The sequence below is a fragment of the Synchiropus splendidus genome, chromosome 8 (assembly GCF_027744825.2).
Source record: "Synchiropus splendidus isolate RoL2022-P1 chromosome 8, RoL_Sspl_1.0, whole genome shotgun sequence".
Taxonomy (NCBI): domain Eukaryota; kingdom Metazoa; phylum Chordata; class Actinopteri; order Syngnathiformes; family Callionymidae; genus Synchiropus; species Synchiropus splendidus.
Window position 1 is genome coordinate 16,028,465 of NC_071341.1, and position 12,392 is coordinate 16,040,856.

General features: G+C 44.7%; 3 protein-coding genes across 6 annotated transcripts; 1 reads left to right on the top strand and 2 right to left on the bottom strand.

Moving 5' to 3' along the window:
- Positions 1 to 143: 143 nt before the first annotated feature.
- On the bottom strand, positions 144 to 2,155 carry LOC128763445 (cytochrome P450 2G1-like). Its single transcript, XM_053872226.1, has 5 exons — positions 1,912 to 2,155; positions 603 to 728; positions 389 to 564; positions 217 to 328; positions 144 to 166 (listed from the first exon to the last, which is right to left on the bottom strand). Exons 1-5 carry the CDS (start codon positions 2,153 to 2,155, stop codon positions 144 to 146), a joined length of 681 nt encoding a protein of 226 aa, XP_053728201.1.
- Positions 1,876 to 6,079, bottom strand: LOC128763536 (cytochrome P450 2F5-like). 2 transcript variants are annotated; one of them, XM_053872409.1, is made up of 9 exons: positions 5,829 to 6,078; positions 4,714 to 4,876; positions 4,470 to 4,619; positions 4,175 to 4,335; positions 3,935 to 4,111; positions 3,648 to 3,789; positions 3,405 to 3,592; positions 3,203 to 3,344; positions 1,879 to 2,761 (listed from the first exon to the last, which is right to left on the bottom strand). In XM_053872409.1, the coding sequence occupies exons 1-9, from the start codon at positions 5,997 to 5,999 to the stop codon at positions 2,577 to 2,579; spliced, it is 1,479 nt and encodes a 492-aa protein (XP_053728384.1). In that variant the 5' UTR covers positions 6,000 to 6,078; the 3' UTR covers positions 1,879 to 2,576. The 2 variants fall into 2 exon arrangements, with proteins under 2 accessions (XP_053728383.1, XP_053728384.1); XM_053872408.1 differs by having other exon boundaries at positions 1,876 to 2,761; positions 3,203 to 3,592; positions 5,829 to 6,079.
- si:ch1073-83n3.2 (uncharacterized) lies at positions 5,962 to 12,324 on the top strand. 3 transcript variants are annotated; one of them, XM_053872420.1, is made up of 6 exons: positions 5,962 to 6,872; positions 6,977 to 7,078; positions 8,564 to 8,822; positions 9,519 to 9,552; positions 10,666 to 10,852; positions 11,365 to 12,324. In XM_053872420.1, the coding sequence occupies exons 2-6, from the start codon at positions 7,021 to 7,023 to the stop codon at positions 11,718 to 11,720; spliced, it is 894 nt and encodes a 297-aa protein (XP_053728395.1). In that variant the 5' UTR covers positions 5,962 to 6,872; positions 6,977 to 7,020; the 3' UTR covers positions 11,721 to 12,324. The 3 variants fall into 3 exon arrangements, with proteins under 3 accessions (XP_053728395.1, XP_053728394.1, XP_053728396.1); XM_053872419.1 differs by having other exon boundaries at positions 5,962 to 7,078; XM_053872421.1 differs by lacking the exon at positions 6,977 to 7,078 and having other exon boundaries at positions 6,374 to 6,872.
- Positions 12,325 to 12,392: the final 68 nt, after the last annotated feature.

Sequence of the window (12,392 nt, forward strand, 5' to 3'; positions counted from 1 at the left end):
GATCATTTAAAAAGCAAAGTAACAGACAACAGTCAACAAATGTATAAAATAATTTTATAGCGAGCAAAGAGAATGATGTTTGGCCAATTATATCTTATTTGGAAAAACGAAAAATTTAAGAGGTTGAAGTGTGCCTGTATATTTCATTCGTCATCATCTTCATCATCTGAGGAAGAGTCGATTTACCAGCAGAAAACGGCAGTAACGCTGGATTACTCTTGAAGTTTCCCTTGTGGTCCAGGAAGTGTTGAGGGTTGAAGTCCATAGGTGACTCCCAAATCTTTTCGCTTTTCAGCACTGAGTGCAACAGTGCAAAAATGAAGATGCACTGAAGAGACACCAGCTGGTTGCTCACGTTTGTTCTCCATGAATGATGCCAGGAATGAACCTTAGGAATGTTGAAGCCTCTGAAGGAAATGTCTTTGAGGGCGTAGTGAGGAAGCCCAAACGGAACAATGTCCATCATCCTCTGGATCTCATGGATGACGGCGTCGGTGAACGGGAGCGACTTCCTGTCCTCCATGGAGGGAGAGCGCTGTCGCCCCACCACCGAGTCGAACTCCTGCAGGTTGATGAGTCACCACCTGACAAACATGACTCAGCTGCTAACTCACCTTGTATTTTGGGGTACTTGATGAGGACGTTGAGGGCGTATCTGATGGTGGAGCTGGTGGTTTCTGTTCCAGCCAGGAACAGATTGAAGACTCTGAGGAGGGGTCCTGCTTCTCCTGTATGATCACAGAGGTCAGAAGAAGGTCTGTATGTTTGACTCAGCCGACGGGTTAGATTGATCGAAATATGACTAAATAGTCATGGTTTCTGTTGTGATTTTTTTTTACAGTATACAGTAGATCAGTGTTTGTTATTGATTTATTTACATGAAAAAGTTAGTGAAATTGTTTTATCATTTATGTATTTCATTATTTTTCATTTACACCACTTTAAAATTAGATGCCTTTTATGTTAATTTGTAAAGTCCCTCACATTCATTTCATTTTTCTTTTTAAACTAATATTTTATTTTATTTTACCTGCCAAATCCTTCAAATTTACCTTTCAGACAAGTGCCGTTCGATGCCCGAGTCGGACCACCTTTCTGCACAGAGTTTGCATATTCTCCCAGTGTGCGTGTGGGTTTTCTCCGGGTTCTCCGGTTTCCTCCCACAGCCCAAAGACATGCTCACTAGGTTAACGGACACTCTAAAATTGTCCCTTGGTGTCCGTGTGTGTGTGAATGGTGTGTGTCTGTGTGTGCCCTGTGATGGACTGGCGACCTGTCCAGGGTGTATTCCCACCTCTCACCCAATGGCTGCCAGGATAAGCTCCAGCACTTTTTGGAACACGGACCAGGACTAAGCTGTGGTAAAATGATGATATGTACAAGTTGAAAACGACGTGTTGTAATACAGAGGCCAGTACTGCAAGCGGCGCTGTATCGCACTCACAAGCAATGAAGAAGAGGCACTGACGAGCATGCGCTCTTGCGTTGTTGTGGTCATGACGCCACAGACGGTCTTCTGACAGTTGGATTTCGGGGTTAAAAGTGATGTTGGAGGCAGAGTGCCTCCGATGTTTGGCGCTTCTTGTCAGTCTTGTCAGTATTCAGGTCGCCGCCAGGGTTCGAAAGTCTCAAATGTTGAATTTGATACTACTCTGTTGAGCGCGTCATCCGTTATTCTCCGAGGAGCATTTTTTTCATTTTGTTATGGACCATCGTTTGCTGCTGATAATAACGGAAGCGATGCCGAATGTTTAGTGTTATGTGACGATGGTTTTTACGCACACAAAGCAGTACAAATTTAAAACCTGTGAAGAAATTAGTAGATTGTTTATCTTTATTCGACACATGTATATGTTTAATCCGTTTACATAATACAGTGTTCTAAAAGGTGTTCTTTAAGAAAAGTAATACCAGATTTAACTCCAGGTTTAATAACATTGATGTCCCGACACTTGGCAGGAAAGTTCCGGATGATCAGAGCGCACGACCAGAAGAAGCTCTGACCCGAACGAAAGTCTTGAAAAGAGTCTTCCTGTCCAGCGGCAGCAGGTTTCCGATCAGAGGGAGCGCCGGGGGTCCTGCGGCTCTTTAGTTTGTAAAGCCACAGCAGGATCAGGAACAGAAGCCCCGGAACCAGTCCGGAGGAGAGTTCCATGATCCGGATTCGGGACAGATGGGGAGGTCTGGAGTACGGCGAGCTCAGGAAGAAGCGTCTCGCTGTCGGTAGTACGGTGTGTAACTGCGCGTGTTTAAGTTCAACCCTTCGCCTAAGTTATTTCGTCAACACAAAGGTGAAAGTTTTCCTCAAATGATCATTAGTTCTAAGAATAAACTACATGCTCCTGGATTATCCAATATCTTTATATTAAATGTGATTGAAAAAAAAAAAAATAAAGGCTCTCAGACTGTTGAATTCGTGAACAGCCTTTGTTGTTTATTTTATTCTACTTTTTTTCTGTCAGCACTTCATTCCAAAACACTTTCACTTTTTTGGTGGGCTCCCCACTGACCATGGCAATAAATTAAATTCTGATTCTGATATTATTTCTGCACGCGCTGACGTCGGCGTTACGTCATCAACAACGGGGCGTGGCTATGATCTGGTTCCTGCGCGGCAGGTTGGCGAAGCTGCTGTACTCGGGGTTCAGGTCCACGCTGTCGGGTCCCCCCGGGCAGGAGAAGGTGAAGCTCTGCAGCAGCGACACCATGAAGAGGAAGAGCTCCATCCTGGCCAGCGACTCTCCCACGCACGCCCGCTTACCTGCGAGAGAGCCAATCAGCGTCACGGCTTCTGTCACCTGACGTTGTTGGTGGGTTTCTACAGTGGCAGTTTGATGGCTTCACAAGTTCATTAAACAAGTGCAGCTTTACTCGTAAGTGAAGTAGAATGAAAGTCTCAGGTAGCGTTGTTGATTCAGAGACACAATTTAATATGAGGGTAGCATGGCTAGCGATGCTGAAGAAAAGAGCGAATTCTGGAACTCAAAGTAAAACCATGGGGAATTGTATTAAAAGTGATGATGAATATGAAATTATCAACTGAAAACGTATTTAAAAAACTGGTTGGTCAGAACCTCGGAGTCAAAACTACCTACTGATTAAAAAAAATATTAAAAGTGGAATAAGGGTAATTTTATGACTTCCAACATTGAATTGAGTTGTTCAGGTATCATGTTTATTTCGTTCAGATGAGTCGGCTTACCAGCAGAAAAAGGCAGGAAGGCTGGATTCTTCTTGAAGTTTCCGTTCTGATCCAGGAAGTGTTGAGGGTTAAAGTCAAGCGGTGACTCCCAACTCTTCTCACTCTTCAGCACTGAGTGCAACAGTGCAAAAATGAAGGTGCCCTGAAGAGACACCAGCTGGTTGCTCACGTTTGTTCTCCATGAATGATGCCAGGAACGAACCTTGGGAATGTTGAAGCCTCTGAAGGAAATGTCTTTGAGGGCGTAGTGAGGAAGCCCGAACGGAACAATGTCCATCATCCTCTGGATCTCGTGGATGACGGCGTCGGTGAACGGGAGCGACTTCCTGTCTTCCATGAAGGGAGAGCGCTGTCGCCCCACCACCGAGTCGATCTCCTGCTGCATCTCCTCTGCAGGTTGATGCAGAGTCACAACCTGACAAACATGACTCAGCTGCTGACTCACCTTGTATTTTGGGGTACTTGATGAGGACGTTGAGGGCGTATCTGATGGTGGAGCTGGTGGTTTCTGTTCCAGCCAGGAACAGATTGAAGACCGTCCCCACCAGGTTCTCGTGGTGGAACTCTGAGGAGGGGTCCTGCTTCTCCTGTATGATCACAGAGGTCAGAGTCTATTCAGAAGAACATCTCTAGATGATGGAGCACGATCAAAGCAGAAGCATGCAGAGGTTGGCAGCAGGTCATTCATGAGGGTCCTCAGAGGAACAGGAAGAAACCTCAGTTCCCACCCACCTGGTGGAGTCTAGTGAGGAAGCGATCAATGTAGTCCCGGGGCGAAGCCGGGTCCAGGGAGTCCTGGTGCTCCTGGATCTTGGTCATGACGAAACCCCTGAGCTCCTGAATCAGGTTGAAGACGGTGTGATGATAACCCGGGAGGATCTCCATCAGCCGAGGGAAGACGTTGTACAACTGTGGAGGAGAGAGGAGCCTGGTTACAGGACAAGACAGTTACATGGAGGGTGGGACCCTCACCTGTCCTCTGGGGGTGCTCCCGAACCTCAGGGCCTCTGAGATGATCTTCAGCAGGTGCAGGAAGTGCTCGTCCTCGTACTCGAAGCGTTGACCGAACACCAGGCAGCAGATCACGTTGGACACAGAGCAGCTCAGGAAGTAGGTGGGTTCAAAGGGTGATGCTGCAGGGGATTAAAGCAGAATCTGCAGCTACATACTTGCCAGGTAGCCATTATATTGTGACCACCTGACGGAAGATCATAATGTTGTATTGAAAAACAAAAACCAACAGTAGTTTGGGGATGAAGTCGCTCACTTTGTGTATTTTTAATCCTGGCCACCAGGTGTCTGCTCTCCTCCTGGATCCAAGCCTCCATTCCCTTCCGTCCCATTCCAAAGTCTCGGAGAGTCGAAAGGGTGAAGCGCCGCAGCTGCCGCCAGCGTTCCCCATTGCTGATCCCCAAACCTTCACATGAGGAAACAGAAAATCCATCCCAGACGGAGGTGAGAGCATTAAGATTGTTGTAGAGGGTTAGGAAGTCAATGTTAGATTCAGTTACCATATCCTTTTGTAACTTTCATCAAGAAAGGAAATGGAGCCCGGCCAGTGAAGTCCTCCGCCTGGTCCACCAGGGCCTCCTTCACAGCGTCGTAGCCCATCAGAAACACAACCCTCTGAGGACCCAGGTACACGGTCACCACCGGTCCGTAGGTTTTACTCAGCTGGTGGGAAACAAGTGGCAAATGAGTGGAAGGCTGTAGGTGTCCACTGTGATGAGGTGCAGTCAGGCGTCCTGTCAGGGCGGGAGCCACGGGGCAGACCCGGGATGAGATCGATGCTTGTTGAAATCCAGATATTGTCCAAATTGGGACCTACATGTCCACTGGTGCGAGGCAAATTTGAATTCAAGAAACATTTTAATGGGTAGCTATGTTTGTTGTGACGCTCAAAAAACCCGCATTTTTTGTTTCCCTTCTGAAAAAAAACCATCAACAATGTTTTAGTTTTAGTGTGTATTTGATATCAGCAGTAGTATTAGTATTTATTTGGAGGGGGGCGTATATGACCTCCGAAAATACTTTTTTGCCGTACTAGAATGATTTTTTTCTTTTTTTGAATTTCAGGCAAATTGATCCAATCTAAGTCTTTTCTGTTACAGACAAAAACAATGTTGATGAAGTTCTTCTTTATTGGAAGTTGATCTATATTACTTTCTTTTTTCTTTTCTTTAATGTTAACAAGGATACAATGTTATGCGGTGTAATTATAATAATTTTATAGGTATATGATAATGGGGCGCAACAGAAAAGAATTGATAGTTTTGATTTATAATTTAATAGTATTTAAGTACATATTTATTTATTTATTCTTTTAGTCTAAAAAAAATATAGCTGGTTTGTGAAGTGCCTCATATTTATTTTTGCTTTTCTTGCCTTATTTTCTAACATTCTTATTTGTTGTTTTGTTTCCTTTGAAAAATCCTATTTTTTAATCTAGTTTTGACATTACATGTTTGTATTATTGTTGCATTCTTTTGTATTCTTTACTTAAATGTCTTGAGAAAACCTCCTTGCATTCAAAAATTCAAAAGGAATTTAATCTGAAAATCAATTTTAACCGAAGCAAACTTGCTTCTGGACATGCGTTGACGAAGTTCTGAGAAGAAGCTCTGACCTGAACCAAACTTTTGAAAGGAGCGTTCTTGTCCAGCTGCAGCAGGTTTCCGATCAGAGGGAGTCCGGCGGGTCCGGGGGGCAGGTTGAGAGTCCTGCGGGTCTTCAGGGTGAAGAGCCACAGCAGGATCAGGAACAGAAGCCCCAGAAACAGTCCCGCAGAGAGTTCCATGGCCCAGAGAGAAGAGGAGCTCCGCAGTATGTGTGAGTGCTGTGAGGTGTTTTCAGGCGACTGTCGATGATTGTGTAACTGTGTGTTTGTGCTCAACCTTTTGCCTGAATCTTCTCATCGACACAAAGGTGAATGTTCTCTATAAATCTATAAATGGCAGCAGAGTGAGCAGTTACTAACTAATAGAATATGTTCAAAGTCACCACTCTGCATATAGTGGATTATTACATTTTGAAATGCATTTATTTCACTTCAGTCTGTAAACAAGCCTCCCTCCCTCTTGCTGGACCTGGAGCTCTGGGATGCGCCGGAGAATCTCTTTGTGCAGAGGGAGTCAGTTCTGATGGATCAGAGAGTGAGTGAATGCCTGACACTGGGGGTCATTAGTGGGTTCCTCAGGTGTTAATCTGTTCCGCTCAGATGATTGTTTGATCCACAAGGTCGCGACCTTCTAGCTGCCGTTACGTCACCGTCACGAGTCAGCGCGACAGGTGACTTGAGTCTGAAGCGATTAGAGTGTCCAGATGTGTAAGAATACCGATGATAATCTCTGCATGTTAATCTGCGGCAGCGGAAGGAAGCACCGGCCGCAGGTCTCTTCCATTGTCTCTCCCAAGTGTGAGCAGCGGCGCTGGATTTACCGTCACCGGGGAGAGACAGTAGAGTGCAGCCGGGGCGGCCCAGTTAGTGAGGATTACACTCTCTCTCTCTCTTTCTCTCTCTCTCTCTGTCTGTCTGCCTCATAATTTCCCAGCTCAGATGCTCGGCGTCTCGCATCATCGTCATCATCATCATCATCATCATCAGCTGCTGCGTTCATGAACACAGACATGAGCACCGTCGGAGTTCATCGAGGATACCTGAAGAAATATGGTAGGAAGTCCTCCACTCCCGTGACCTTCCATTCATGCATTCACCTGTTCATCCATCCCCGGACATTCATCCGTTCACTTGTCCAACCTTCCATCCGACCACAGGTTTGAAAGTCTCACAGAAACCTTCAATCACAACTTTTTGATACATGACCCTGCACCATCATCTACCTTTCATTCATCCATTCATCTCGTATCGAGGACCAGGTTTGTTTTTTTTTATAGATGTATCCGTACATTCTTCTCATGATCACTTGTTCATCCATCCATGTCTGTCCAATCACCCTTTCATTCCAGACTAGGTGCTCTGGTCTAACATTCATTCATCCGTCCATTTATTAACCACCACCATCCAGAGTTTTATCCATCCGCCTTCAATCCATAATCCATTCACTCACCCATACCTATATCTGTCAGTCCTTCATCCATCCATCTGACTGGCTTTTGAACAGCAACTGTTCTGCTGTCCCATCTCTACATCCATCGCATCACCATCAACCAGATCTAAACTTCACTGAGTCTGTTTGTAGCTCCTTAACCCCAAAATAAAATCCTAATTTCACTTTTAATCCTATGAGTGGAGAATTGGGCCATTGTGTTGTGTATGAGTGTATGTGTGTGTTGTGTGTGTCGGTCCGTCCTGAAAACTGAGTTTAATCCAGCAGTGGACATAATTCTACACTGAAGAGGCTACAGGCAACAACAAACACAGAACAGGGTCATCTTTCAGGATCAGAGTGTGCAGCTCAGTTGCGCCCGGCCCGATGGTCAAACACGCTCTCAGCCGTCACACTTTGACCCTGGTCGTGGGATTGTTAGCAATCAGACTCAGTGAGACGTAATCCTAATCTGCACACAGGACGGGAAGTGGTCACCGTGTTGTGTAATTGTTTTTGTCCACCAATTATCTCACAGAAATCAGGTGTTGACTCATCACAAAATGGTTGAAAAAATGGTTAATAAAATACAATTATTAATATACAGTGAAATAAAAGAAGGAAGTCACTTTAGTCGGGAAGGAATCACATGAGGATTCCCTATCATTTTAATGTAAAAGCAAATATTACATCTGGGATGAATTTATGAATATTGCAATGGAGATGTGTAAAACTGAAAATTATTAATGCCCCAAAAAAAGTCAAAGCAATGGAACCTATATTTTTGGGGTGTAAAATAAGTTATTGATTAAAAATGGCAGTGGAAAAAAAAAGGAATTTAAAAACAAACAAATATGAAAACAATGTGCTGTTGGTAAAAAAGATAAAATAAGGTATATCAAAAATTATTAGTTAGAGAAACAGTTATAAAGAAACACAATGCTGTTATAGACCAAGTCAAACGTTATTATAATATAAAATTAAACATTGCTTTGAGGAAATATTTACATTACAGACATCAAGGTAAATTTTGAAACATTTTTTCATCAGTCCCGTATTTTCCAGTGCTACATTCATTCCTTTTTTTGTCATTAAACTGGGTTTTTGTCACTCAAAAGTAAGTCTTAAGTGCCTTTACATAACAGTGTTTTACCCCTAGTTTTCTAGATATGCACCACTGAAAAAATGTCTTGCAATATTTATGGTTGATCATTTATGCTTGTTTAATGGAAATGTTTGTGATCCAACAATGGCGGGGCCGTTTTGCTCGTGCTATTTTTCGTTCGCCTCTGTAATGACAGCGTCGATCCTGCAGGGGGCTTCATGTTCAAACAGTGGAAGGAGCGGTACCTGGTCCTGTCCATGGAGGGAAGCCTGCTGGTCTGCAGAGACGCTGATTCTCCTCCGGACCTGATCATAGCACTGCACAGCAGCTGTGAAGCGATCGCAGAGGGGAGGGAGATCCTGGACCTGCCCAAGCTGCCTGCAGGGGGCCGCAGGGACTGCTGCTTCGCCCTCATCCTGCCCCAGAACAAGTACCTGCTGCTGCTGACCGACAGCCCCGACGACTGCAAGTCAGTTCTGTGTGATAGGAGAGCTTTCAAGTTCTCCACGTCTAAATGAGTTTCTAGTTTGACATGGCAACACCTGGACTGTTTTTTTTTTTCCTCATTGAAAATAAAGTAGAATAACAAACAATAATAAGTAAGTTACTTCAATTCAATAATAATAACATAAGTGTCCATGACTGTTTTAAAAATAATCGTATTTCAATACATGAGTGAATATGACAACAATAATAGTAACAACAATGACAAAAAAATATTATTGATACATATTTAAATAATGACTGTAATACTATTGCAGACGACTTGCTCTGTGAGCTGATGTCTATGACTTGTGTGATGAAGTCGTGTGCAGACCTCCACCTACAGTACGTTATTTTCGGCAGATAACAGCGACCAGTTCTTCACCTTGTTGCTATTAACAGCTGTAAATATTTCACTGTGATACCGTATAAATTCAAGTGAGTTAATGATGAAACCATGTGACCTTTGTTATGATTTACTGCTTTAATTCTGTTAATGTTCTGTGAGTTTCCTACGACCAAAACACACTTGTTGTTGCATCACCTCGTGGCCCCTGCAGCTCACAACCTCCTGCAGTTGAACCTTCACCCCCTGCCGCTCATGTCAGCGACACACTTCTTTCCCACTGACACACACACACACTGATTTGGTCCCATTTTAACGGCCTGTTTTTGTTTGCAGTCTGTGGCTGAAGCTGATCAGGAAAGTCAGAGAGGTGAGTCAGCAACCTACAACCACCTGCTGTCGTACTGAGGACATGTAGAGGGAAATCACCACAGTTTCACCACTGGTCATGGATTGTATGGAACATAAAGAAAATTAAAAATGGGTTTGATATTGGCAAACAAAAACAAATTAAAGGCATTGAGGAAGTTCTGTGCTCAGGCAGATCAAATCACTAACAATAACAGACTTATTAACAACTTTCAGACCTCAATTCACAAATATGTCCGCTACATTTTCCAGAGTTTTCTGTGGTTTATTAGTGAAAATGTAATAAAAGGAGAGCAATGAAGGTAGCATGCACGCTCCAGTTTTATTCAAGAGCAGTTTGTGTGTGACAATGGAGGCGTTTGGTTTATTTTTTTAGTTGAGACGTTAAAAAGTTCTGCACGTTTTGATTACAGCGTTTAAAAATACTGATAACAAACAAAGTTTACTGCGTTTGAAAGAGTGTAGTGTACTGAAACGTGTTTAGGTTAGTGGGTAATTTGGTTTAAAAAGATTGTCTCAGATGAATGTCTGTCCCAGCTACTCAGGGCAAGAGGCGGTCATCAGGCATATTGATCACTGAAACAGAACTGTTGGTTTCGTGTCTCAGAATTGTGAGCTACTCTCCTGTTAAACTGTTGCATGAGTCTTTGATGTGAATGTGAAGAACCTGGCAGTCTGCACAACTTACAACTACAAACTCTTGAGTGTGACGTCCTGTCAGTCTCTTCCTGCTGAAAACTCTTGACGCTGTTTCATCACGTGTGGGTTCTGCTTGTTTTCCTCAGACTGAATGGTCAAACTTAGGACCCAGGAGAGTGCTGTCTTTTTCTTGTTGCACATCTGAGACGGGCACAGAACTGAGTTCAAGGTCACAGGTGAAAGCCTTCAACTAGAGGAGGCAATCGTGAAGTTACTGGACAAGTCTGACAGTGCAGCCAGAGCTTCACAGTTCATGGAGGCAGGAGATGTTCTGATCGTCATCATCATAGATCACTGGAAAGATTCCAGTCTTTAACTTCATCGTCATGACTGAATCATCATCTCCTCCAGTGTGATCAGCAAAGTGTCCGGAAGATTCAACAGTTGAGAAATGCATTTTCTTCTTTTGGTCCAGGGTGTCATGTCGCCTATGACCCTGCAGAGGCAGCGCAGCCTCACGCCCTGCATCACAGACCGAGAGCCACTGCCGGACTCCTCCAGCGATAAAGAACCGGGGTCACCCAAGGTCAGCGAGGGCACCCCACCACCGCCTCAGGTCACGGAGCGAGGAGGTTCTCTGAGAGACAGACGCCAGAATCAAGGTGGGTTCAAGAGTGAATGACCATGTGACCAATCAGAACCCATGTGACCTAATATATGGAGTCATTTCTCATATATACTAAAAGAGTAGTTCTCAACTTTGAACCTCAAATCTCTTTAACCCATTGAGAAATAGGTTCCTAAATTCATCACAAAGATTTTCACCTTGATTCTTTGAAGTAGTGTCTTCGCTCACTTGCTCCCCAGATGCCGAAATATGGCACTATTTCTAGGATGGAATCACCTTGAGTGCAATAAATGACTTTATTGAAGTGAAAATGTGTGTCTCAGTCCATAAGTAAACTGCAAAGCTCAATCCTCAAATTTTGAATCTTTCTAACGTGGACGTTACTGTTCGTGTTTGGTAACGTTTATAAAAACATAAAACATGTCTTCTACCTCAGAGTGAATCAGGTTTCACAGTTAAATGTGATTATGGACTTCATTTGTGACTGGTCATCCACCTCAGCTGTGGGAGAAAGATGAAGTAATGCGGCTGCACGTGTGCCCCCAGGCGGCTCGCCCCGCGGCCCCCTTCGCAGCGTCTCCATGGCACCCCCTCACCGTGTGTCCGACTGCCTCCGGCACGGCAACAGCAGCGACGCTCGGGCGGTGAGGGCCGTGTGTCTGCTGATGGGAGGGGCGGCAGCCTCCTCTGCTCTGGGGTACCTCAACTCCTGCTCGCCGTCCTCGCCGCTCGCCACCAGAGCGCCAGAGATCCCCCACACCAACGGCGGGCTGTCGGACCTGTCCTCCGCCGGCTCCTTTCACGCCTGCAGCCAGGACACGGACTCCCCACAATTCAGCAGCTTCGACTTCGAAGGCGATTCTGACTTTGATGCGTTTGACTGTGGAGGGTTTGCGTTTTAGTCCCAAAATGGTTCTTCAGTTTTCCTCTCAACCTCATCGCTCACTCCACCATCCTGATTTTTCGTTATTGTCCAAGCAGGAAGTGGCGGCTGTGTGTTGGCTTGTTTCCCTGTGGAGTCATGTGTTCTGTGGCACTCAGAGGAGAGAACACACCTCGGATTTGAGTAAGTACAGTGAACAGTGACTACTTATTACTTTTATGATTTTGTCGTTCAGTCGCTGGGGTGGAGGGGTTGAAGTTCTGGATCCGACGGTGCTGGACCCATAGAATCCCAAACTTCAGTCTGACAGTGACACTTGAATAACCCTTTGTTTGGCTCTTCTCCCCATGTGTCACTCCATTGTCCAGTCTTCTAACAACACCGACACGTGGTCCAGTTGAGCATAATTCAGGGGTCTGAAACCCATCCACCACGGGCACAGTGAATCCACATTTTTGTACCAACCGCTTAAGAGACACACTTGATTCACACCTTGTTATTTAATGTGAGCTATGTGCTCTTGCTTGGTTGGAGCAGAAACCTGGACCCACTGCGGCCCTGTGAGGACCGGCGTGAGACCCCTGGTCTACGAAATGTGATGAATGGATGTAGTTTTGTAAATAAAAAAGTGTTCAACTCTTTCTGTGATTTTTTTTTCTTTTACAACAACAAGTGTCGGTCCAACAATGTG